The 27,480-nt window shown below is 40.0% G+C and overlaps 2 protein-coding genes across 4 annotated transcripts in view; one reads left to right on the forward strand and one right to left on the reverse strand.

Moving 5' to 3' along the window:
- The window catches only part of XRRA1 (X-ray radiation resistance associated 1), a 74,083-nt gene extending 74,012 nt beyond the window's left edge, over positions 1–71 (reverse strand). For all 3 annotated transcript variants that reach the window (XM_040258808.1, XM_040258809.1, XM_040258807.1), the window contains exon 1: positions 1–71. The gene's annotated coding sequence lies outside the window, so the exon portion shown is untranslated.
- SPCS2 (signal peptidase complex subunit 2) lies at positions 6–25,608 on the forward strand. Its single transcript, XM_040258862.1, has 5 exons — positions 6–476; positions 14,127–14,210; positions 14,803–14,963; positions 16,319–16,453; positions 24,719–25,608. Exons 1-5 carry the CDS (start codon positions 30–32, stop codon positions 24,903–24,905), a joined length of 1,014 nt encoding a protein of 337 aa, XP_040114796.1. The 5' UTR covers positions 6–29; the 3' UTR covers positions 24,906–25,608.
- The last annotated feature ends 1,872 nt before the right edge of the window (positions 25,609–27,480 follow it).

Consider the following 27,480-nt stretch of genomic DNA (forward strand, 5'->3'; position numbering starts at 1 on the left):
CTGCCTCCGGCGTCGCTTCCGCCTCCGAGATGTCAGCGGGGGCGACGTCCCGGTCGGGCGGGATGCGCGCCTCCGAGCCTCCCGGGAATCTCGGAGCCGCTCCACCGTGGCGCCTGCCACTACCTTCTCCACCCCTTAGTAACCGCGACGCGGCGGCCAGCCGAGAAGGCGGCAACCGATGGCTGGAGCTTCTAATTACTACAAGTCCCGGCAAGCCTCGCGGCCACTTCCGCTGGCAACCTCGCGTCAGCCAGCCCCAACTACGGATCCCGATGGACTCCGCGCAGTACGTCACGCCGTCAGTTTCAGCCAATCGGCTTCGGACAAGTTTAGGAGAGGAGGGAAACGCAGAGGCAAGCAAGATGGCGGCGGCGGCTTCTCAGGGCGGGAGAGCCGGTGGTGGCGGAGGCAGTAGTGGGGCTGGCGGTGGCTCCGGCTGCGGGACGGGCAGTAGCCGTAGCGGTTTACTGGACAAGGTGAGAAGTCGATTCTTGGGGACAGTCGAGGCCTGGGGAGCGCCAGGGAGGCGGCGAGTCCTTCTTCCCATCCTCGCCCCCCTTTTCTTCTGCGGCTTCTCAGAGGGAGTTCTCGTTGGCCCACCGTGGGAACCTTAACTTGCGCTTGTAGCCAGCTCCCTACATATCTTAAACCTGGGCTCTCTCCTCTTGAGGACTTTTTTCCTTCTGGGAAGTGTTCCTCCTAAAGGCCGGCCACTATAGCTTCTTAAGATAATTTGATTATTCCCACATTTCAGAGCGGCCATCGCTTTTCCTCGGTGGTGCTGGGGGGCCACTGTTGAATCTGCTCATTTCACGGACAGGGAAGATTGAGTCTCGACTGAATGAAAGCAACTCTTCGAAGTTAGTAGTCTCCAAGCTCTCCACCACGACAGCCACACTTGCATGCTGCTACAGATTCCAGAGTGCTCTGGGGTTTTTGCTTCCTGAAGTTTCTAGGCGTTTTATCCCGATACCCAAATACTGAATTTCGAGTACCGACTTCTCCTACGGCCTAACAGGAAGTCTTTAAGATTTATCTTCTTTTTTTTTTTCTTCTCCTTCTACACCCCTCACCTTGCACCTCCTTCCCCTCCTTCTCGCCTGCTACCGGGCCAGGTAGAATGCATAAGCTTGCTACCTGTTCACGCTGACCTCTTTTCCCCTCTCTCCATCCAGTTTTTTTTTTTTTTTTTTAATGCGGACTTAGCAACAGGGATAAAAAGAAAAAGGAAAATTCTCCTGAGTTGGCCTTTCTTGCCCTTTACATAGCATTTTGAAAGAAACAATTGCATGGAGATCTGGGTCCTAGTACTGCTTCTGCCTCTAATTAGTTGCGTGACCTTGAAATGTGCTTGTTCTCCCTGTGTCATATTTCCTTATCTGTAAAATGAATGTATCCTAAGGGTTCTTCCAGTTTTCTCATTGTAGGGTCCTGGGTCAGTTTGATGAGAAATGATAAGCTTGGGGTTTTTAACATTTCACTTTCATGCATTGGAGAAGGAAATGGCAACCCACTCCAGTGTTCTTGCCTGGAGAATCCCAGGGACGGGGGAGCCTGGTGGGCTGCCGTCTATGGAATCACACAGAGTCGGACACGACTGAAGTGACTTAGCAGCAGCAGCAGCAGCAGGATTGTTAACTTTTAATTGAAAACAGCTTTCAGACTCATGTGTGTTTAACAACCTGCTGAGTGCTTAAGAAATGAATAGGTAATCATATTGAGGGGTTCCTATCCAGATCTTTTTGCTTCTCTTTCTGGGTGTCATTGGTTTTGAATTACATGGGCTTCCCTGGTGGCTCAGACGGTAAAGAATCTGCCTGCAGTGCGGGAGACCTGGGTTTGATCCCTGGGTCAGGAAGATCCCCTGGAGAAGGGCATGACAACCCACTCCAGTATTCTTACCTGGAGAAGCGCATGGACAGAGGAGCCTGGCGGGCTACAGTCCATGGGGTCGCAAAAGTTGGACACGGCTTAGTGACTAAGTACAGCACCCTTTTAGGGCTTCCCAGGTGGCACAGTGGTAAAGAATCCTCTTGCCAGTGCAGGAGACACAAGAGGCTCAGGTTCAGTCCCTGGGTCAGGAAGGTCCCCTGGAGTAGGAAATACTATTCTAGTATTCTTTGCCTGGGAAATCCCATAGATAGATGGGGTTTCCTGCTAAATCTCATTGGTAGGCTACAATCCATGGGGTCACGAAGAGTCAAACGTGACTGAGCACACATACATACACACACTCTTAACCTTTAAGACATAGGAACATGTTCTGTCCTGTTCCTGTCCAGCAGTTGAGATGGGAAATTGCTCCAAGCTATATGAAAGTATTGAGGATTGATGGTCATTGGGAATTGTTTTCCTGCTGGGTGAGCACCTCATGGCCTTGTTCATTCTGTTCCATTGAGTGCTCTTGCTTTTTCCTCCACTTCAAGCAGATATTAAGCATGGACAGTCTGCTAAGGCAGTGATTACTGAAAAGTAACATGAAGATGAATAAGTCATTTAACGTCACTGTTTTCCTTTCTTCACCTGAAATATTAGAGTTTGGGGGAGAATCAGATGATACACATGAATGACCTCTGTAACTTAAGAGTATCTAATTCAGACATGTAATGGCAGAGGAAAAAAAAAAAAATCCTGCTGTCAGAAAATACTCCGTATAGCAGAGTATAAGTCCAAAATACTGAACGTAAAAGAATTTGGCATTCACTTAGGCACTTTTTACGAAGTTAACGTGAGAGAGAGAATGATCCCTGAGATCCATTTGAAAAGGAGTGGGAGCCCTGGTGGAGCTGGGACCTTATTTTGAGAGACAGATGGCATACCAGGTAAAAATGTCCTTGGACAAAGGTGTGTGGTTGACACCTGTTGTTTCTTAGGTACTCTGTTAACTGACTGGAATCAGAGAAGGGCATGGATGGATTGCCTGAAGTAGGAGTAGGGAGCCTGCTGAAGGTTTTTGAGTCTGATATATTAAGTGGTTTTGGAAGAATCATTCAGATAGTTGGGAGTGGTAGAATTTAAAAGTCTTCTTATAGGCCTCATACCATACTGATGTATGGGGTTTAATACAAAAAGAAAGACATGTTTGAATTCTAGTGCAGCATGTTGAAAACTATGGTGTTGGATAAGTTATGTGGTATTACTGAACTTAAATTTCCTTATATAAACAGTGTGGATGCCCATTCATAATTGTGGCTTACTGTGAATATTGTCATATAATAAATTGCTATATGGTCTTTGTAAAGGGCTATAAAAACAGAATGACAAGGTGAGGAGAACCCTAACTTGCTAGCAGAGATAGATGAAAGGCTTCACAAAAGAGAACGTTGGCAGAATTAAGCAAGAAGTGAGGTGCCGAGGAGAGAGAAAATAAATCAGGAGCTGTTTAGGTCTTTTTACTTGGAAAACTTGATTTCAGCCTTACATTGAGTTGTTCTCCTCTGAAGTCTTTAGCATTTATTGCAATGGGAATTTAGCTGTCACTTAATATGACATATTGTTTTGTATCCTGCCCCCAATTAGTATGTCAGTTTCCCATGAGAGGTTCTCTGTGGTGATCAACATAGAATAAGTACTTGAAGCATTGAATTTAGCAAAGAGAAAACTTCATATCTGCCACCCTAGTCTTCAGAAACTGCCTTAGAGGATGGTGCTTCTGTCTGAAAACCAGGGACTGTGGAGGAGAACATGGAGAAAATGAGGGGCTGTTACTTTACATTTCTTTAATTCGATTTTTTGGGGGGGGGGGTTTATTTCTTGCAGCTGTAGTATTATTTGCCTTGAAGAAATGCAATAAAGAGATGCAAATGTGTTTCTAGTTTTCCCTAAACAGATGTGAGTTTCTGCTCCTTTGAAACTGACTTGGAGAACAAAGCAATTCTAGCTTCCTGATCTTAAAAATAGATATGCAAATATAACTTTCCAGCTTCCTTCACAGAATAACTTAGATCATTGTGATAACTTATTTCCCCAAAATGCATCAAAGTATTTTGTTCTGTGTAGCAGGCTATAAAAAAAAATTTGTTTACTTAATTTGCTTTGGCTGTTAAAATTGACATGTGGTATTAAAGCACCAGGGCTTCCATGGTAGCTCAGACAGTAAAGAATCTGGCTTGCACTGTGGGAGACCTGGGTTTGATTCCTGGGTCAGAAGATTCCCTGGAGGAGGAAATGGCAACACGCTCCAGTATTGCCTGGAAAATCCCATGCACAGAGGAACCTGGTGGGCTACAGTCCATAGGGTCACAAAGAGTTGGACTTAACTGAATGACTGACACTACTACACTATTAAAGCATGCTTTTTAGATCTGTATCCAAATTTTAATCTCATAGCCAGATTTCTGTCTCCTGGCTGGATTTTTTGGCTATTAAAATTGACGTGTAGTATTAAAATATGCTTTTTAGAAGCTGTACCCAGCCCTTTTAACTTTGTATGTGGATTTCTGGCTCCTGGCTGAACTATCAACCTGATCTTAACACAGAGTTTTTATATCTTCGTAGTTGAAAATATAGGTTCTGGTGCCAGGCTGGCTGGCTGGCTTTGAATTCTTGCTCTGCCACTTATCAGAAATGTGTTCTTGGGCAAATTAATAAATCTCTTTGTATCTCAGTTTCCTCATCTGTAAAGTGAGGATAATAATAGTTTTTACCTTAAAAAGTGGTTTCTGGTACATAGTAAACATTGAACGAAACAGCTGCCACTAACTAGCTAGTTTCTCTGGACTTCACTTCTTAGATAATATTTTTTGTAACGTGTAATGAAGACTATTTGCATCAGACCCTCTTGGGGTTTCAGTTAAAAATACAAACTTCTGGACCTCATCCCAGAACCGAATCAGGTTCTCTGGGGGTGGGGCCTGGACAGCTGCATGGTTTCACACATAGCTATTTATTTTTTTCTTTTACATTTTAACAGTTAGATCCAGATTAAGAACGTCTGTCTTAGATGACTTTTTAAATCCCGTCTGATTTGGACATTTAAAGATTTTTTTTTTCTTGTTTTATTTTCAACTATTCTGCTTAATCAGTAGTGATTTCTCTGAAGTGTTTGTATTGAAGAGACCTTGAAGTTCATCTGTTCCAACTTCCTCACTTTAGAAACATAGATACAGACATTGATATAGTTGGAGAGGGGAAGATGAAGCGATTTATCCAAGACCACACAATCAGTTACAGTTCCAGAACCTGGCTGCCCAACTCTTAATCCAGTGCTCTTACCTTACTTAGCACATTGCCTTTCATACTGGAGCAGACCATGTTCTAACTAATGTAGTAGTGGAAAGAGCATCTGATTTGAAGTCAGAAGACCTAGGCTGAAGCCATGGCTTTGTCACCCACCAGCCATGCATCCTTAAACAGGTCATATATACTCTTCTCCTCTCTTCAGTGGGATCTTTGCTTGCCAAACTTGAACAGGGTAGTATGCCTGTACCCTAACCAAGCTCTGACAGAGTGAACAGTTTTATGGCACTACTGTGATGCCTGTGTTTGTGTTTAAAGAAATAAGATGCAGACTTTTAATCGCATTTTGCAAACCAAACTTTAAAAACATGTCAAAACTCATTATTTTTGATTAATCAAAAAAGTTTTTCATATCAAAGGACATTATCAAGAAAGTGAAAAGACAGTCCACAGCACGAGAGAAGATATTTGCAAGTCATATATCTGATAAGGGTCTAGGATCTAGGCTATATAAAGTGTCTTATAACTTGATAATAAAAAAGACAAACCAATTTTGAAAAGAATAAAGGCTGTGAATTGACGTTTCTTCATAGAAGATATATTAATACAAATGGTCAGTAAGCACATGAAAAGATCTCGACACCATTAGTTACTAAAGAATGCAAATCAAAACTGCAATGAGAAGCCACTAGGACAGCTATCATAAAGGAAAATAACCATTTTTGGTGAGGATATGGAGATATTGGGACCTTCCTGCATTTCTGATGGAATGTAAAATGATGAAAAAGTTATAACTCAGCATGTCCCACTCCTAGTTATGAACTCAAGAGAATTGAAAATGTGTCTACACAAAAACTTGATCATAGCAGCATTATTCACAATAGCTAAAAGGTGGAAGCAAGCCGTAAAAGTGTGGTATATCCATGGCGTGAAGTATTATCTGAAAGGAATGAGACACTGACACATGACACAATACAGATGAACCTTGAAGATATACTACGTGAGAAAAGCTAATCACAGGAGGCCGCATAGTATACGATTCTATAGATAAGAAATGTCTGGAATAGGCAGATTCATGCAAACAGAAAGTAGTGGTTGCCAAGGCTGGGAGTGGGGTTGTGGTAATTGGAATAACTGTTTATGGGTATGGAGTTTCTTTTGGGGATGATGACAGTGTTTTGGAATTAGATGTTGATGGTTGCATAATGTTGTGAAAAGAATAAAAACCACTGCACATTTTTATATGATGAGTTTTCTGATACATGAATTAGATCTGTTTTTAAAACTCATTCTTTTTATAGCATTTTTGGAGTAATCTTTAAAGCATCAAGTTATTTCTTTTTAACTACTTACTCATCACTGTATAACACAGTGGTATCATAGATGTTAATAACCTCTGACAGCCCAGCTCCTTGTTTTAGCTGTTGGCTGCACCGTTTCTCTGTTCTGACCTCGATCTTGTTAGATCTCAATAGTGGTTTTTCTTATTACCTGATCTTGAGTATATGATTCATTGTTCACTTCTTTCTTGAAATATTTTCTTTGTGTGGCTTTTAGAACGCCACCTGCCCTGGTTTTCCTCCTCCACTTATCTGTCTTTATTGTTACTGTTGTTATTTTTTCTTCCTGACCTGGAAATACTGGCAAGCCCCTGGCCCTGTCTGTGTACACATCCCAAGGAGATACACAGTGTCCTGGCTTAAATACTGTATGTAAATTAATGACTTCCACATGTATGTTTTCAATATAGACCTCTGCTCTGAGCCCCAGATTTGTATGTCTCAGTGCCTACTTGCCATAGCTGGAGCCAGTCTATTTACCTCCGCTTACTTAGCTCCACTTACTTAACCTCCACTTACTCTGGTGTTGCCACTAATGTTCATGCTCATAATTAACGTGGTAATTTCTAACCTACAACTTAACTCCAGTGATAACTATAGATAGTAATAAGCCACTATTAAGAAGTAATTTTTTTGCAGTGTTTATTGGCCATTTTTATTAAAAAAGAAAAAAGATGGAAATTGAGGATTATGTTACCAGGAGCTATAATATCTCTTTTTGAGATATCTTGGTATTGCTGAATTGTACTCTAAATTAGATGATAGTAAGAGGCTTCAGCAATACGTGAACCATGAACTTCGAGATGTTCAAGCTGGTTTTAGAAAAGGCAGAGGAACCAGAGATCAAATTGCCAATATCCGCTAGATCATCGAAAAAGCAAGAGAGTTCCAGAAAAACATCTGCTTTATTGACTATGCTAAAGCCTTTGACTATGTGGACCACAATAAACTGTGGAAAATTCTAAAAGAGATGGGAATACCACCTGACCTGCCTCTTGAGAAACCTATATGCAGGTCAGGAAGCAACAGTTAAAACTGGACGTGGAACAACAGACTGGTTCCAAATAGGAAAAGGAGTACGTCAAGGCTGTATATTGTCACCCTGCTTATTTAAATTATATGCAGAGTACATCATGAGAAACGCTGGGCTGGAAGAAGCACAAGCTGGAATCAAGATTGCCAGGAAAAATATCAATAACCTCAGATATGCAGATGACGCCACTCTTATGGCAGAAAGTGAAGAGGAACTAAAAAGTCTCTTGAGGAAAGTAAAAGAGGAGAGCGAAAAATTTGGCTTAAAGCTCAACATTCAGAAAAGGAAGATCATGGCATCTGGTCCCATCACTTCATGGGAAATAGATGGGGAAACAGTGTCAGACTTTATTTTTTTGGGCTCCAAAATCACTGCAGATGGTGATTGCAGCCATGAAATTAAAAGACGCTTACTCCTTGGAAGGAAAGTTATGACCAACCTAGACAGCATATTAAAAAGCAGAGACTTTATTTTGTAAACAAAGATCTGTCTAGTCAAGGCTATGGTTTTTCCAGTGGTCCTGTATGGATGTGAGAGTTGGACTGTGAAGAAAGCTGAGCACCGAAGAATTGATGCTTTTGAACTGTGGTGTTGGAGAAGACTCTTGAGAGTCCCTTGGACTGCAAGGAAATCCAACCAGTCCATCCTAAAGGAGATCAGTCCTGGGTGTTCATTGGAAGGACTGATGCTGAAGCTGAAACTCCAATACTTTGGCCACCTTAGGCGAAGATTTAACTCATTGGAAAAGACCCTGATGGTGGGAGGGATTGGGGGCAGGAGGAGAAGGGGACGACAGAGGATGAGATGGCTGGATAGCATCACCAACTCGATGGACATGAGTTTGAGTAAACTGCGGGAGTTGGTGATGGACAGGGAAGCCTGGCGTGCTGACATTCATGGAGTCGCAAAGAGTTGGACACGACTGAGCGACTGAACTGAAGCTTCCTCAAGACAAACATTGTTTGCTCCCCAAATTGAAGTTTTTCTTATTTTGAACTTACTGCTTTGTGATCTTTTCGCAAATGTGTACATGTGGGAGGTAGGGGTGTGTTATTTTCAACTCAAATAGTATCTCAGCTTCTGAGTCTGCCATAAGTTTTCATAATCTTATTTTGGTTTAGAAAATTCTGAAGTCATTATTAACTGTAGAGCTTAAACATCTCAAACTCAGCATATGCAAATGGGTATTTCTCGTCTTTCCTGATCAGTTCCTTCTCTTGGAAAACAATATGACCTCTTAGTTATCTAAGCCCAAATTCTAGTCGAGTGGTCACCTCTGTCGTTTCTCTTTCACGTTTTATGTACCTAGTCTGATGGTAAGTCCTGCCAGTTGTACCTCATAAATATTCCCTTTTCATCCCCCTACTGCTTGCTCTAATTCAAGCCTGCATCTAAATCAGGCCCCATCTGATGAGTTTATCTCCAGTGTTACTCCCCTCCAGACCTTTTGCTAAGTTGCCTCTAAAAATGACTTAAAAAAAAACAACACAAATTGGTTGTGTTGTTCATCTGCTTAAAATATTCTCCATTGCTTGTTTCAGAATAAAGTCTTAAGTCCCTTAACCTAGTAGATAAGGTCATCTAGGATATGCTCCCTCTGTCGTGTGCCACATCTCCTACCTTCTGTCTTTGCAGCCTGCAGCCACCGTCTAATCTGAGAGAGGCCAAAGAAGGGAGAAAAAAGGTTTATTAATATTTCTTGAAGCCAATATTAATAAAAAGTTAATAATATTTCTTCGAGTTCCTTTAAAATCAGAGCAGGGTGCTTCTGTTGACACAATTTACCTCTGGTATCCTCATCTCTTCAGTGTGAATTGAGGAATCCTTTGAGTCTTACTGCCCAGTTGTCAGGCTAAGGAACTTTATGAAGAAATCCACTGAGATCTTTATCACTGCATAACTTTACTTCAGTTTTCACTGTACTAAAATTTTTTAATTCAAATTTGCAGTGGAGAATCATAATTGAAGTTGAATCTTTGTAATGTTCTCTAAAAGCCATCAAATGCCTGAATTTTGTGAATGGTTCATCATCAAGGTTTGGTATCAGATATGCTGGCTTGATAAAGTGTTTTGTGTTGATAGTGGCAGGGAAGTGATTTCTTTAAGGTAGGACTTTTTGAACCATGTTTTCAGCCAAATCGCAGTTGGTTTCAAATGGAAGAAAATGGAAAATTCCAATCCTATAGGTTTTGTTGGCATATTAAGATTAAAATCTTTTTAAGCTTTTTTAGGTTATTAACTATAACTTATTAGATAAAAGTCAAGATACTTTAGGTGACTGTCACTTCAGAGATCTGTTTCCTTTTGGTTTTGATGGCTAATAATTCCTTTCCTTGTATTTTGGGGGAAGCAGTGTAAAGTAGTGAAAGAGTACAGGTTTTGAAATCATGAGAACTTGATTAGGTCCCAGCTTTACTACTTTCTAGCTTTCACCTTGGGCAAATTTCTTAGACCATTAATGTTATCTGTAAAAAGAGGATGCTAGTCAGTTTGGGCTGTTATAAATACCATAAATTTATTTCTCACAGTTTTGAGGCTGGGAAGTCTGAGATCCAGTGCCAGCATGGTTGCATCTCGTGACAGCCTTCTTAACTACTTGCAGACAACCTTCTTGTATCCTCACATAGTGGAAGACAATAGAAGCAAACTCTCATGTCTTTTTATCGAGGCATTAATCCCTTTCGTGAAGCCCCTCATGACCTAATTACTTCTCAAAGGTACCACCTCTTAAAACCATCACATTCTGGTTTAGGATTTCAATATATGAATTTGGATAGCAGGAAAGGGATGGGGATAATGGACGGAGGCTGGAATAGTAAACCAGGCAAAGAGTAAGACATGGTATCTAAGAAAAGGGGGATCAGCCCAAGAGGAGGTTAAGGGAACCCTCAGAGAAGGTAAAGGGAGACTCCAGGATGACAGTTATACAGTGGGCCTAGAAAGAAAGCCACCTAGATTGAAGCAGGTCAGAAGGCTTCCAGAGAGATTTCTCTAGGAAGATGAAATTCACAAAATGCTCAATGTGATTGCAAATACTGAGAGGAGATTTAAGAACTGGGGAAGAATTTGAGAATATATTGGTGAGAAATACACTGTGACCACGAAAACAGTAGTAGCTCCAAGGAAAGCAAAAAGCTATGCAGAAAAGGAATCTTAATCTATTACATGACTTAATCTGTGAACAGCATTTATGATCATATTGTAAACTGCAAATAATGATCTAGCAAAAAATTAAGGTATTATAACAAATCAGTATTGGTCTACTATAACTATATTCAAAAGATGGTGAAGGAGGAGCAGGAAGAGTAAATGTGAAAGTGGTAGGGGATGAATTGGTTAAATCTCATCTTTCATGGTGGGTGAAAAAAGTCAGACTTAATGCTGAACACTGGGAATAATATTATAAACTTTTCCCTCAGATTTGGAGGTGGATACCCCAAAAATCAGCCTAAGGAATTGAAATTAGTGTCTGTGGGGAATGGGAAATGGACAGTGGTCAGGAGTGTCTCAAGGGAGGGAAAGCAGGACTGCTAATTCTTTTTTTTTTTTTTTAATTTTAATAACTTAACGGAACTCTTTAAACCATGTGCGTATATGACCTTGGTGCAAATATTAGCTTAGTCAACACTGACTGTTGATTGTGCCCAATATACGTGTATCTCTAATACATAGGGAATGAGGGGAAGAGGAATTGTGTGCCAGGTTACCACATGCTATATCTCAGTTGGCAGTACTGCCTGTGTTTCAAAGCTCCCAGGGATTGCCCTGCTCTGTTAGTCACTAGAAGTACCCGCAGGGCCATACTCTTGGGTAAGATTAATTACAGCAGATGAATACAAAGCAAAATCAGCAAAGGGCAAAGGTGAATAGGATGAAGTCCAGAGGAAATCAAGGGCAGGAGTCGAGAGTCCTCTAAATTCCCACGGGTTGTGCTGAATTCCTTTAGCAACAATGTGATATGATGTGTGTGAAGTGTTGTCTACCAGGGGGTCTCACTAGAGACTCAGTGCCCAAGTTTTTTATTAAGGGGCTGATTAAATAGGCACCCTCTCCCTGGTCCGTGCCAAAATTCCAGACTCCTAGAAGAAAAACAGGTTTTTAGCATAAACCACGTTATTTGTACAAGCAGTTCAGGCATAGTGAGCTACTCTTTATCACTTGGGGAAAGTTTTAATATCAGTGTAGGAATCCATTTACCAGCCAACCTCCCACATGCCAGCCAAAAGCCATCCTTTTACACAGGTTTGTCTAAGGATGGCAATCTAAGATCTACATTTCTTTTCTGCACAGAATTTTCTTGTGATTTATCCTGGGAGGTTCAACGTATTAGAAACTAACCTTTGCTTTGTCTTATTTATTAACTACAAAGGAAGATAATTCACTCTTAGGGTTGAGGAAGAGAAGTGAGGGTAAGAAAATGGTTTCTAAAATACCTTGAATAGCAGTGGAGAGAACATGATGAATATCATACATTTTAGTTGATGGACAGTTTTTGAGAATGATGGAAAATGTCCACCCTCCTGCACCTTTTCCAGATGTGTCTCTATGCTACAGCAGAGATGCTCTTTGCTTTGACATAGGCTAAGGTTTTTCATGTACACCGAATGAATGATGCTCCCGTCTCTTCAGAAATCAGTTATAAATTTTCTTGGTCATGTAATTGACTGGAAATGTTCTTGCTCCACTTATTGAAGATCCTTCTAGGTACCAGTGGATTTAGAACTGAGGCTATATTAGAACAGATTGTGATGGCGTATAATGCATTTTATCCCCCCAAATTGCCAAGAAATTATACTCTGAATTGTGGAGGCAAGTTTCTTTTCTGTAATGCACTGCAAGTAGTGACGTGTGGCTGAGTTTCTATGAGAACATCATTTTTTTGGAATGAGCCGAAAAAGATTTAATGACTTTCATTCATAAATAATTCAAATTCTGTCATGGATTCTGGCTGTACAGGTTTCCTTCTTTTGCTCTCTGTTACCAAAATGGGATTTACTAAAGTAAGGATAAGCAAGCTATTTAGCTAGATAGCCTGTTAATTTCTTCTTGGTTCGATTTGTGTTTTTAAAATTAGGTGTCATGTTTGATTTGTAGGCTGGCAGGCTGTTAGAATCTTATTACAGCATGCTGCCGGTAGTAATTTCTCAAAGAAAATTCTTGTTTTTATGAGACACAAAGGAGAGAAGCCTTGATTTGAGTTTTAATCACTTGAAGTATGACTGTTTTTAGCTCATGCATTTTCTCCCAACAGACTTCACAGAGTAGTTTTTCTTTTCTATGTAATAGCATGTAGAATTACAAAATTAAGTTTGATGAATTATATTTTTGTGTTCCTTTAAAATCTCATGTTTTACAGATATTTATTCCATCTCTTTATTTCTCGTCCGCAGTATCTCTGAACTTGTGCTCAGAGAGTTAAATAATATTAAGATTTCTTCTCTGTCCTTCAGTAAAATCTGTACTAAAGCCAAATGAATTTTGGATTGTCTGCTTGTTTGTAATTTTTATGACACTCGATATTTGTTCACTTGATCTGAAAAAATTGAGTTGGGCGTATGATCTATAAAAAAGACAGGTTTATCAGATTATTTCTGTACCCTGTTTCACTTAACCTACATTCACATAATCACTTGCATTTGAGAAAAAAAAATTTACAGAATCTATTCACATGGTTAACAATGAAAGAGGTACACATCGAAAAGTCTCATTCCCACCCATGTCCCTTCGCCTTTTCAGGATATCTGGGTGTACCATAGTTTGTTTAACCAGTCCGGTGTAAGTGAGCACTTGAGTTATATTTTTACAGTTGCAAATGTGCTTCAGTGAATAACCTTGTATATTATTTAATGTCTGTGCATATAAGGAAAAATTCCCAGAAGTGGGAAGTTGAATCCAAGATGCTAAGTTATCTTCTGTAGGTGTTACACCTTTTTGAACTTCTACCAGCAGTGTGTGTGAGAGAATAATTTGCCTTTAATTAGCACAGTATTTGGGAAGCTTTATAAACCTATACAGATGAGGGAAATTGAAGCAGGCTTTGTCCAAAGTCACATACCTAATTGGTGATAGGACTCAGTTTTAAATTCAAAATGTTCTTTCCAAAAGACTACACTGAATTTGCTGTTTTCTTACTTGGAAGTGCTGGTAAAATGTCAGAAGACAAAAATGTATTAAAGAAGACCATCCTTTTGTTAGTGTCTGGATGGATGTTGTCTAAGTTTTGTAGTCGCAGAGTGATAGGATGAACAAATGGAATTCCTTTCTGTTCCACATTTGGGTATAATGGGGATGGGATATTTGAGCTCACACTACAGTCTCTACAACCCATGTCAGTGTTCTACCCTTGTAGATTTGACTTTTCAGCATGGAGACTGGCAACATCATATGATCACCAGCTGATTCTAGTGACCTAGTTTCCTTCAAATTCATCTTCAAGTGTTTTGTTGTTTAGCTGTCCAACATCAGGAGAGAGAATAAATGTTATATACTTGAGGATGCTCTTAAGGAAGTAGTTCACTTTACTTTTAGTAAGATGCCATGTCTTTTAATGCACAAGTTATCAATTTGTTTTACAGTGGAAGATTGACGATAAGCCTGTAAAAATTGACAAATGGGATGGATCAGCTGTGAAAAATTCTTTGGATGATTCTGCCAAAAAGGTACTTTCTTGGGGACAGAGGTGAGGGGGAGTGTCTTTTAGTTCGTGTACAACTGATGGCACATCTCTTGCAGGACTTTTTTTTTTCTGTGCGTTGGAATGACTTTAGTTTTCAGTATTAGGAATTGAGAAAGCATTTTCTGAACCTTGCAGTATATATAGGGGAGCATGTGTTAAAATATAATTATTACTTACCTCAAATTTCTCTTCAAATTCTTTAATTTTTTAATTCCAGAAAACTAGTAATCTGTTGTTTTTGAGATTAATTGCCTAGAGGCAAGAGGGTTGAGGGAATATAGGACGGGCATGCATGATTGATTATCTCTCTATTTTAAAAGGGAAAAGAAAATTTTAGCTTCAGTCTAAAGAAGAAGATAAGGATTTAAAATGTGTCAGAAGTTGATGAGCTTTTTCTCTGCGATTTTTGTAAACACATTTAGTCTTTTTTTTTTGCTCTGAGTGGCAAAATCCTGATTGGAGAGAACTACTTGGTCATTTAAATGATTATCATAACTTTCATCATGGAAATTAAGAGAAGCAGGTACAAGGAGGGAAGTAGTCCTACTAGCTTGGTTCCTTGTTCTTCTCACTAGGTACTTCTGGAAAAGTACAAGTATGTGGAGAATTTTGGTCTAATTGATGGTCGCCTCATCATCTGTACCATCTCCTGTTTCTTTGCCATCGTGGCTTTGATTTGGGATTATATGCATCCCTTCCCAGAGTCCAAACCTGTTCTGGCCTTGTGTGTTATATCATATCCTTTAAGCTCAGGTTTGTTTTCTACTGACAGTTTTTTGAAAAATATCTACTGATATTCTTCTCTGCTTCCTACAAAAAAAAACAGACTTTCACCTTGGGGCCTGCTGATGTTAGGATTTAACATTATGAAACGTGAGCATCTGTAAATTTGTTATAATTATTGATATTTTAGATTCAATATGGTTATTTTATTTTTAATTCTGTAAGTTACTAATGTAGAGGTTAAGTGTGAGCACCTAGTAGCAAAACACTTAGCCAGGCTTCCCTGACCTTCACTATCTCCTGGAGTTTGTTCAGACTAATATCAGTTGAGTTGATGATGCCATCCAGCCATCTCATCCTCTGTGTACAAACTGATCTCAAATCATAGTCCCAGAATTTGCATCTTGACTCTTTTCAGTGTCACACAAACCAACCCATTATGACCTTTTTCACAATTAAGGCTGTTAAAAAGAATATGCCATGGGTTCTAGAGACAGTTCCCAAAGGAGTTCCAAAGAGGTTTGAACAATGACAGCAACTTTATTATAATTATATGGCCTCCCAAGAAACTGCCTTGATGGAATTTCTTTTGTTTGGTTATACTTGTTTAAAACAAAATAGGATCTTGCCATTTTTGTAATCATACCATTTTTATACATAATAGTAATGAGTACCATTATAAATGTCTTCTGTGTGCTATACTCTAAAATGTATATATACCATCACTAAATCTAATGACAATTCTAAAAAGTCTGTTTAATTGCCATTTTAGAGGCAACAGTGTTAAGCCTTGGAGTAAGGAGTAATTTGTCGAGGTTACATTGGTTAAAAACTAGAATTCAAATTTAGGACTGCTTTACTCCAAAGCTTATTCACTTTGCCCTATTTAAATGACATATGTACACAGAATTCTTATGCCAGTTTCTGGCATGCAGGAACCCAAACACGGTAGCTAGTACTGTCAAAAACTGAGTTTAATCATCCTTGAAATTGGTTATGTGGTCAAGTCCACTGTGGTTATTTGTTTTTTATTGTATGGAGAAATGAACACAAGTCTTGACAAACCGGGTAATAGAGGATCTTCTTATATATGTTGTCCTTGAGCAGAAGAGAGAGCTGGTTTATGCCCTCTACCTTTTTCCTTTCTTCCTGAGATGTTCTTTGCAGAACTAACCAGAGAGATCCTTGCTTCTCTTGCAATAAACATAAGAATGAATACGAAGTAATTAAAATTTCAGTGTTTTTACAGCAAGACAAAACTATGTTCTTTAGAACTATTATGGAAGTTTTTGTAGCCCTTGCCTGTCAGTTTGTGTTATTTCTCTTTTGTGTGTATGTTGTGTATTTTCCCCTTAACTTTATCTGCACCTATTTTGTGATGATGGGGATCCTGACCATTTATACTTCGTATAAGGAGAAGAGCATTTTTCTCGTGGCACACAGGAAAGATCCTACAGGCATGGATCCTGATGATATCTGGCAACTGTCGTCCAGTCTCAAAAGGTATGACTGTCCTCACAGATTCCTAAATCCTGAGGTTGGATTTTCTCTGGGTGTTTAGTCATTATTAACAGACTATTATATGTCTACTCTTTGCAGATCAGAGTGCTAGTCATATAAAGTGAAGAAAGTATTATGAATGAACTAGAAGATTTTTCCTGTCACACTTCTGAGATTGTATTATCACAGAAGTGCTCTGAGGATAAATTATGGGAGAAAGTAACTTTGGTGGAAGAATGAAGAACAATTCTGTTTCCTTGTGGCCAATAAATGGAGCCATTATAAGCAGAACTATAAACTATATATAAAACTATAAAGGCCAGAGATATGAAGTCAGTTGTCTTTGAAGAACCACCTTAGCATCTTTGTCTTCTGTGATCCTGACTGCAGTCTGTGCAATCAGAAATCTTGAAGCAATGCACTGGGCAACTCAGAGAAGCACAATTCAGTCTGTTTCTGACTAGTGATAGGTGTAACTTTGTGCAGCTGACACCTCAGGTCTTCTAAGTATCCAGAACGGGGTTCAAATTCCAGCTCACCTCTAGCTGTGTGACTTTTGGTATATTGGGTAAACTAGTTGAGCCTTTCAGTTCAGTTCAGTCACTCAGACGTGTCCGACTCTTTGCGACCCCATGAATCGCAGCACGCCAGGCCTCCCTGTCCATCACCAACTCCCAAAGTTCACTCAGACTCGCGTCCATCGAGTTAGTGATGCCATCCAGCCATCTCATCCCCGGTCGTCCCCTTCTCCTCCTGCCCCCAGTCCCTCCCAGCATCAGAGTCTTTTCCAATGAGTCAACTCTTCTCATGAGGTGGCCAAAGTACTGGAGTTTCACCTTCAGCATCATTCCTTCCAAAGAAATCCCAGGGCTGATCTCCTTCAGAACGGACTGGTTGGATCTCCTTGAAGTCCAAGGGACTCTCAAGAGTCTTCTCCAACACCACAGTTCAAAAGCATCAATTCTTTGGCGCTCAGCCTTCTTCACAGTCCAACTCTCACATCCATACATGACCACAGGAAAAACCACAGCCTTGACTAGACGGACCTTAGTCGGCAAAGTGATGTCACTGCTTTTGTATATGCTGTCTAGGTTGGTCATAACTTTTCTTCCAAGGAGTAAGTGTCTTTTAATTTCATGGCTGCAGTCACCATCTGCAGTGATTTTGGAGCCCCCAAAAAATGAAGTCTGACACTGTTTCCACTGTTTCTCCATCTGTTTCCCATGGAGTGGTGGGACCAGATGCCATGATCTTCGTTTTCTGAATGTTGAGCTTTAAGCCAACTTTTTCACTCTCCTCTTTTACTTTCATCAAGAGGCTTTTTAGTTCCTCTTCACTTTCTGCCATAAGGGTGGTGTCATCTGCATATCTGAGGTTATTGATATTTCTCCCTGCAATCTTGATTCCAGCTTGTGTTTCTTCCAGTCCAGTGTGTCTCATGATGTACTCTGCATGTAAGTAAATAAGCAAGGTGACAATATACAGCCTTGACGTACTCCTTTTCCTTTGGAACCAGTCTGTTGTTCCATGTCCATTTCTAACTGTTGCTTCCTGACCTGCATACAGATTTCTCAAGAGGCAGTTTAGGTGGTCTGGTATTCCCATCTCTTTCAGAATTTTCCACAGTTTATTGTGATCCACACAGTCAAAGGCTTTGGCATAGTCAGTAAAGCAGAAATAGATGTTTTTCTGGAACTCTCTTGCTTTTTCCATGATCCAGCGGATGTTGGCAATTTGATCTCTGGTTCCTCTGCCTTTTCTAAAACCAGCTTGAACATCTGGGAGTTCACGGTTCACGTATTGCTGAAGCCTGGCTTGGAGAATTTTGAGCATTACTTTCCTAGCGTGTGAGATGAGTGCAATTGTGCGGTAGTTTGAGCATTCTTTGGCATTGCCTTTCTTTGGAATTGGAATGAAAACTGACCTTTTCCAGTCCTGTGGCCACTGCTGAGTTTTCCAAACTTGCTGGCATATTGAGTGCAGCACTTTCACAACATCATCTTTCAGGATTTGAAATAGCTCAACTGGAATTCCATCACCTCCACTAGCTTTGTTCGTAGTGATGCTTTCTAAGGCCCACTTGACTTCACATTCCAAGATGTCTGATTCTGGATGAGTGATCACACCATCGTGATTATCCGGGTTGTGAAGATCCTTTTTGTACAGTTCTTCTATGTATTCTTGCCACCTCTTCTTAATATTTTCTGCTTTTGTTAGGTCCATACCATTTCTGTCCTTTATCGAGCCCATCTTTGCCTGAAATGTTCCCTTGATATCTCTAATTTTCTTGAAGAGATCTCTAGTCTTTCCCATTCTGTTGTTTTCCTCTATTTCTTTGCATTGATTGCTGAAGAAGGCTTTCTTATCTCTTCTTGCTATTCTTTGGAACTCTGTATCCAGATGCTTATATCTTTCCTTTTCTCCTTTGCTTTTCACTGCTCTTCTTTTCACAGCTATTTGTAAGGCTTCCCCAGACAGCCATTTTGCTTTTTTGCATTTCTTTTCCATGGGGATGGTCTTGATCCCTGTCTCCTGTACAATGTCACGAACCTCATTCCATAGTTCATCAGGCACTCTATCAGATCTAGGCCCTTAAATCTATTTCTCACTTTGAGCCTTAGTAGGGTAAAAATGACTTTTAGAATTGTTAGGTTGCCAGCTGGTATACATAGTTGACTTTTGAACAACAGGAGTTTGAACTGCACGGGTCCACTTACATATGGAGTTTTTTTCCTTTCAGTAGTAAATACTGAAGTACTGCATGATCTATTATTGGTTGAATCCACATATTTGGAACTGTGGATACAGAAGAACCATCTATATAGAGGAGTAACTATAAGTTATATGTGGATTTTCAACTGCACAGTGTCAGCAACCTTAATACTGCCCCCTTATTGTTCAGCTGTACACCAAGAATTATGAAAGCAAGTATCTATTGAGCATTTACTATGTACTGAGTGTTGTGCCAACCACGTTGTCTCATTTAAACCTTAGAACAACCCATTTTAAAGATAAGAACATAGACTCAAAGGGTTTAATTAATTTTTCCATGGTTATAGAGCCCAGAAGTGAATTTAGCCCATGCCTGAACTCATGTTGTCAGTCACTATCCTAAAAACACATGGTAATGTTCTAGCATGTAGTAGCCTTTCCAATTACTCACATATATGAAGGTGAGTGTAGCATCAATGCCATACAGCCTCTCATTACCAGCCTGTGGTGATGCCTGTGAGGAGGAGCTGGGCTTCATTCTAATGTTGCAGAGTTCTTATCTCCTGGCAGGACTCATCGCTGCCATTTTGGTCTCAGCTCTCATAAATATATACTCTCTATCAGAGCACTCAAGCAGAATTGCAGAATTCTAGACCCAAGCAACATCCTAATTTCATTGTATACATTCTGACTTAAATATTTTTTTAACAGCCTTATTGAAATACAGTTTCCACACCATATTTACAGTAGTTCAGTGGTTTCTTAATGTTTTTAAAAATTTTGCAATCATCACCACAGTCAACTTTAAAACATTTTTATCCTTGCCAAAAGAAACTCTGTACCCTATATATAACAGTTATTTCCCTATCCCCTCATTCTCCGAAACCTTAAGTAACCACTAATCTGCTCTCTGTCTCTATATATTTCCCTCTTTTGGATACTTCATACAGATGGAATCACACAATATGTGATCTTTTGTAACTGCCTTCTTTCACTTAGTATAATATTTTCAAGGTTCAAACATGTTATCAATATTTTATTCCTTTTTGTGCCAAATAATATTCCATTGCATGGATATATTACATTTTTGTTAATCCACTTACTAGTTGAGGGCCATTTGAGTTGTTTCCACCTTATGGCTGTTAAGAATAATGCTGCTGTAAACATTTATGTATAAGTTTTTGTGTGGACAAACATTTTAATTTCTTATATACCTAGGAGAAGAATTGCTGTGTCATCTGGTAACTCTTTGCTTGAGGAACTGCCAAACTCTTTTCCAAAACAGCTGTACCATTTTACAGTCCTGCTAGCAGTATATGAGGGTTCTGATTTTTTTTTTTTTTCCACATTGACTGCTGACTTTTACCAACTGCCACATTGTTGGTGCCTTTGGAGAGGAAGTATGCCACCTTGTTCATTCTCCTGGTAGTTAAATACAGGCTCACTTCTCTCTGCTTGGAGATGGCTCCTGCTTCATTGACACTCTCTTTAACATAGCTTCTTTCAGAAGGCTTAATCAATGATTTCAGTATCCCAGTAGATGATTGTTTTAGGATGCTGGCCTTTTAGCTTTACTTTCTCTCCTCTGATTATCTTGTTTTCTGCAGTGTCTTAAATACTTATTTCCTTTGAGAGACACCCTAGATCTTGGTACTCAGTTCAGTTCAGTTCAGTCGCTCAGTCGTGTCCGACTCTTTGCGACCCCATGAATCGCAGCACGCCAGGCCTCCCTGTCCATCACCAACTCCCAAAGTTCACTCAGACTCAGGTCCATCGAGTCAGTGATGCCATCCAGCCATCTCATCCCCAGTGGTCCCCTTCTCCTCCTGCCCCTAATCCCTCCCAGCATCAGAGTCTTTTCCAGTGAGTCAACTCTTCTCATGAGGTAGCCAAAGTACTGGAGTTTCAGCTTTAGCATCATTCCTTCCAAAGAAATCCCAGGGCTGATCTCCTTCAGAACGGACTGGTTGGATCTCCTTGCAGTCCAAGGGACTCTCAAGAGTCTTCTCCAACACCACAGTTCAGAAGCATCAAATCTTCGGTGCTCAGCCTTCTTCACGGTCCAACCCTCACATCCATACATAACCACAGGAAAAACCATAGCTTTGACTAGATGGACCTTAGTCGGCAAAGTAATGTCTCTGCTTTTGAACATACTATCTAGGTTGGTCATAACTTTTCTTCCAGGGAGTAAGCGTCTTTTAATTTCATGGCTGCAATCACCATCTGCAGTAATTTTGGAGCCCAGAAAAATAAAGTCTGACACTGTTTCCACTGTTTCCCCATCTATTTCCCATGAAATGATGGGACCAGATGCCATGATCTTTGTTTTCTGAATGTTGAGCTTTAAGCCAACTTTTTCACTCTCCTCTTTTACTTTCATCAAGAGGCTTTTTAGTTCCTCTTCACTTTCTGCCATAAGGGTGGTGTCATCTGCATATCTGGTAATATTGATAATTAATTTGATTTTTTTAATATCTCACTCTCTGACCACTGCTTTATATTTTTCTAGTTTGTCTCTTTCTTGTTCTCTTGCCCCAACAGTTCTTCAGCCCCAGTGGCATCCATAATCCTTGAGCCCACCATCTTTTCCCTGGCCCTCTTCTCTTCATTGTCTCACTTCCTCCTTACCTAGCTTAACTTCCATGGTATTTCTATATTCCAGTTACTCTCTCACTGTCCTTGAAGGTCTTTCCTACCTTCTCCGTTCTCAAACCTCTTGCTCTCCTCCCCGACTTCACTGTCAGCTGCTTTTGTTTCTGGGGAGAGAGCAGCAGCCGGAAGTCTCCCATCTTTATCCACCTGCAGCACTCATCACACTCTGCCTTCTTCCTCAGTTCCTATCTGAAGCCTCCTCTCCAGTCATCCACTTGATTCTATCCCTCCTTGATTACTTGTTGTTTCCCTCTCTGCTGGGTCATTTTTTCCTGGCGTACAAATAAGTTGTAATTTGTCCCAACTGAAAAAGTTGTTTTTCTTTTCCCTTATCCTCCTCACATGGTCTTCTCATTTCTCTATTCCTTTTGTTGTCTTCTCCCATTATCTCTTGGATATGCTTTTCTTCAGTTCTCTTTCCTCATTCTATTTGACCTGTCACATTTGACACAGTGAATAATTCTCTCCTTGTTATACTTTTTTAAAAAACTAGACTTCTAGAATACCATAATCTTATAATTCTTATCTTTCTGTGTCTGTTCCTTAGTGTCCTCTGTGATTCCTTATCCCCTTTCTCTAAATTCGAAATGCCACTAGTGCCTATTCCTAGCATCTCTTTTCTGTCTGTATTCACTCACTAGGTGTAATCCTAGCCAGACTTCCAGGACTTTAAATACCATTTGTAATAATGAAGATTTCTAAATCTGTGTTTTCATCCTAGACCTCTTCTCCAAACTCCAGTTATGTCCCAGCTTTCTATTTGACATTGGATCCTAATAAGCATCTCAGAATTAACATATCCAAAACCTAACTCTGCTATCCCTCATCTAAGCCTGCTTTTCCTTGTTTTCCTCATCTCAGTAAAGGGCAGCTCCATCCTTCCAGTTATTCAGGTCAGAACTGTGGAATCATTTTGTCTCCTCTGTCTCTCAGTCCTTTGAATAGGTTGTCAGCGAATTCTGTCAGCTCTACTTTCTAATTATATTCATTCTGACCACTTAATATCTCCACCTTGGCCATCATCTCTCAAATTAGGTGACTGTAATAATGTCCTAATGGACCTCTGCAGCTGTTCTCCCTGCCCATAGTCTATTTCCAATACAGTGGGCAGAATGATCCTTTTAAAACATAAGGCAGATCAACTCAATCCTCAGCTCAAAATCCTCTCACACAGAGAAAAGCTAAAATCCTAAGCATAGCTTAGAAGTCCATACTTATGTAGCTGCACCCTCCACACATTTGCAGACACACCATAGCCTGTGGCTCTCATCTTCTCCCTCTCCATTTTGTTTGCATTGGCCTCCTTTCTGTTGTTAAGACATTCTGGGTGTGTGCTTGCCTTTGCATTTACTGTATTCTGTCTGGAATACACTTTTTCCAGATAGCTTGTTCTCTCACCTTCTTTTAGGCTATGCTCAAACATCTGCTTAGTGACGACTTTCCATATTTAAAAGAACATTATAATTTTTATTTTATTGTTGGTTCCCTCACACACACTAAAAGTCTCAAAAGACAGAGATTTGTCTGTTGTATTCATTGATGTATATCCTTAGCATCCAATACTGCCTAGTCCTGAATACTGGTTGGTCCTGAATAAATATTTGTTGAATTAATGAGTAACTATTAGATTAGATTAGATTAGATTAGATTGTGTCCTGCCATCAGAGCCATGGAACTGGGCTCAAAAGTCCAAAAATTACTGTGATATCAATTAGAAGCAGTTGAGCAGAGCTTGAAAAAGTTTTTTGAGGTGTTGAAAGTATTCAAGGACCTTTTCTTCCATCTATCCAGGTTGAAAGTAACTGGCTAGACAACAAATTATCGAGCAATGATTTTTTTTTTTTTGAGCACTGGTTAATGATAGGCACTGTTATAACAATGATCCTATAAAGTGGGTGGGACTTTGCCTCTTTTAAATATGCAGGAAAAAATCTGAGGCTCAAGCATGTGCTTCCTTTAAAGGTAATATCAACCTGACAATCCACTGAATATGCCTTAATTAAATGGAGACAGAAACAGGTAGGGATGGCAGGGGAGGAACATTGGCCTGCCAGGGGTTGATGTCATAAACCCTCTTGAATGAATGGAGATAGTAAAGGCCTTCAGGATACCTTAAGGTGTAGCTAAAAGGGATCTCTGGAATTCATGGAGTAAAAGATACTGCTGGTCTGGGATCAGGATAGAACCTGAAGCTAGGTTGATTAGAGGGAGCAAGAACCCAGCAGCCTGGAATTGGGGAACATCTGTGAAAGCAAGGGTTCTTCATTTATTCATCATGATTTGATTACCTAGCAAGTGCCAGGCTAAGAATAGAAAACAAGACAAAATCTTTCCCCTCAAAAGTCCCTGAAACTAGTAAAGAACACAAATACGTTATTATCGTTTCAATAGATAATTTCATTGACAGCACAGGAGCCTATCATTAGACCTAGCAGATGATGGGCACTGAGTGTTTGGGGTGACTGATGGATGGTGTATGTATGACAAAGGCAAGACATCTAACTCAGTTTGGGAAGGTTTTCCCAGAAAAGTTTATGCCCAAGTATAGTATTAAGAAATGGGACCTAATCAGGTAAGACTGGAGAGTAGTGTCTAGTGGCAATACCCTTCTACCATAACAGCAAAGTAAAGGGCAGAAGTGCAAGAAGATAGTCCATGTGATTTAGCAGTCTATGACAAGGTAAAGGAGGCAAATAGTACTTAAATCAGGGGGGACATAGCAGCACCTACAAATCAGATTTTTTTTTCCTGAACATCCCCTAATTTTATTTTTTTGAAAGGATAATGCTGTATGTTCCCTACATCACCAGTAGCCTGCTCAGTGCTATTCAAAAACTCTTGGTGCTCTGTTGTTACTGGCTGAATGTCTGTGTTTGGTTTTTGGTTTGTATCTTTGCTCAGGTTCGATGATAAATACACTCTGAAACTGACCTTCATCAGTGGAAGAACGAAGCAGCAACGGGAAGCTGAGTTCACCAAGTCCATTGCTAAGTTTTTTGATCACAGCGGGACTCTGGTCATGGACGCATATGAGCCTGAGATATCAAGACTCCATGACAGTCTTGCCACAGAAAGAAAAATAAAATAGCTGCTTCTAAAAGCAGCCGTCTTTTTGGCTGGATCTTGCCAAATTAAGGGGTGAGGGAGAAAGAAACAGAGAACTTAATATGGATAAAGTAAGAAATGTTAAAAATGTCCCTGTTTTGTCTTGAAATTTTAGTCCATTCTGGATAAGTAGAAACTTCTAGCTCAGATATGAGAAGTTGTAGCTCTGATATCTAGCTATAGCCTCTTTGGTCTGCTGATTGCATTGTTTTGATTTGCTTTTCTGGAAAAGCATTTTTGCTAAAAACCGTACAGACTTCCTCCTTCATACCTAGCAGTACTTTATAGAGTATAGCTTTGTGCCATGCAGCATTTGAAGACTCAGTTTTTAGAATTGTTAACCTGTTGCTGACCTTGTTATGTTAATTTCTGTTTCAACAGCTGTTTCCCTTAATTCAGGATACAACTTCTTGTGTATGACAGTTTCCTTTCACACACCATTTTTGTGGGTGTGTATATATCTGACTTGGGGAGAATTGGGGAAAAAAACATAGCTCTTTAATTTGTTTAAGAGAGACTTTCTGCCTGTTACGTTTTGTGCTTTTAACCAATTAAAGAAGCCAATGGCATTTTTAGTTTTATGTTGTCTATGTTTTCCACTGGTATATCCCTGTTGATTTGTTTGTGCCCTTTATTAACTGCCATTTTCTAAAATTTTTTTCAATAAAAGGAAAGAAGATCTGAAACATGGAGTCATGGTCTTGATGGAAGGAACAGAGCAGTGCCTGTTGGCAGTGTTACTACATAGGTTTCCTTTGTTTCTGTTCAGCCAGAGGCCCCTGAGAACCTGGAGGTGAAGAACTGCTCGCTTTCCAGTGATGACAGTAATGACACTCAGTACTTACTTTGTGCCAGGTAGCATTCCATGTTCTGTATGTGTATTAACTCACTAGTGCTCCCAGCTGCCCTAAGAAAGTAGGTACTCTTTATTATCCCCATTTTATAGGAGAGGAAACAGAGACACAAAAAGTGGTTAATTTGTGTCCACACAGCTAACAATAGAGCTGGGATTTAAACCTGTTGTATCTGGCTCCAGAGTTGTGAGCAGCATCTTTTCTAGTATTTTCACACTAGGGTCAGAGAAGAACTGGGAGTTGCCCAGGTCCTGTGTCCTATAGGAATATTGTCCTTCTCACCTTGTAAGTACAGTTCCAGCTGAGCCTAGTACCTAATACTATAATCAGTTTATAAGAAACCCCAGTTATCACATCTTCCTCTTTGACTTGGGAATGTTGCCCTATTTAGCTCACACAGTAGAAGATGTGGCTCAGACGGTAAAGCGTCTGCCTACAACGTGGGAGACCCGGGTTCAATTCCTGGGTCGGGAAGATCCTCTGGAGAAGGAAATGGCACCCCACTCCAGTACTCTTGCCTGGAAAATCCCATGGACAGAGGAGCCTGGTAGGCTATAGTCTATGGGGTCGCAGAGTCGGACATAGCTGAGTGACTTCACTTCACTTCAGTAGAAGATCGTGGGTATCACTAGATAGGAAGTTGAAGCCTTGGATTCTGTATTTCCATGAACCTTGGGTAGGCCTTGTGATTCTCTCCTAGTTTCTTCTCCCCACCCGCCAAGTGGTAATTCTATTCTGTCAGCCACTTGAAGCTTTTGAAAGTATAATCAGATAATCATATTTTTATAAGGAAGGAGTTACTATTAGGGAATAACCCTCTCCATGATGATTCCTTGGAATTCTTTCATACCAGCTGTACCATTTTCTTTCCATATATGAACATGTATTTTCTTTTTTTTTTTTTTTTCCTACAAAAATTGAATTACATTGTTTTTTTTAACTTGATATTTCTTAGGTACTTTCCTTGTCAGTATACATGGGTCAAATGCATTTTTAATAGTTGCATAATATTCCATGGTAGAAATGGTTTTAATTTAACTGTGATATTTCTTTATTAATTGGTATGTTTGTTTTCTTCTGGTTTTTCACTATCCCAAGGGAGAAGTCAGTTTGGGAGAAGGGGAGAAAAAGAGATATCCTTGAGTGATAGACAAGAGACCTGGGTTTTCAGCTGTATTTTAATTTGTGACCTTGGGAAAATCTCATTTCTTCTCTAGGACTAGAAGAACCCTTCAAAAGAGTTTTCAGACAGTGTACCCTTTGAGATTATGAAGGTTCCTTACTGCCTAGAGATGCCTATATACAAAGAATATGAATGCTGTTATCCCTTAAATCTGCCCTTAAACCCTACTTTGAGATTTCTTAGGCTGTGTGGATGTCTTAAGGTGTTCCCCTGAGTCCGTAACCAGTTGAGACAGTATTGATTTAATAAATAAAGAAATGGGTTAGCAGCCTAGCCATGCACACCTACCCCTCATCTATCCAGTTGTGGTATTCTAGGATAATACTGCTAAGAAGAGTGGGGAGACAGCTGTGTTTTTCATTATTTGCAAATTTGAGCTGCTAACGTGTATTTGACAATTGGTGCTTCATATATTTTTAGAAACAGTCTTTTTGCTTCAGAACAGCCTTAGGGAATGAAAGAAAATGCGAAAGTTCCTTGGACTACCCACAGTTGTATTTTTCTCTGGGTCCAAGTTCCTA

The sequence above is a fragment of the Oryx dammah genome, unplaced genomic scaffold, assembly GCF_014754425.2.
Source record: "Oryx dammah isolate SB20612 unplaced genomic scaffold, SCBI_Odam_1.1 HiC_scaffold_17, whole genome shotgun sequence".
NCBI classification, from domain to species: domain Eukaryota; kingdom Metazoa; phylum Chordata; class Mammalia; order Artiodactyla; family Bovidae; genus Oryx; species Oryx dammah.

Excerpts from the sequence above, each read along its gene's own strand:
- SPCS2 (XM_040258862.1), top strand. The coding sequence starts at position 30 with ATGTCAGCGGGGGCGACGTCCCGGTCGGGCGGGATGCGCGCCTCCGAG. Across the intron at positions 14,211-14,802 it reads TGGATGATTCTGCCAAAAAG|GTACTTCTGGAAAAGTACAA; the intron begins GTACTTTCTTGG and ends TCTTCTCACTAG. Across the intron at positions 16,454-24,718 it reads CTGTCGTCCAGTCTCAAAAG|GTTCGATGATAAATACACTC; the intron begins GTATGACTGTCC and ends ATCTTTGCTCAG.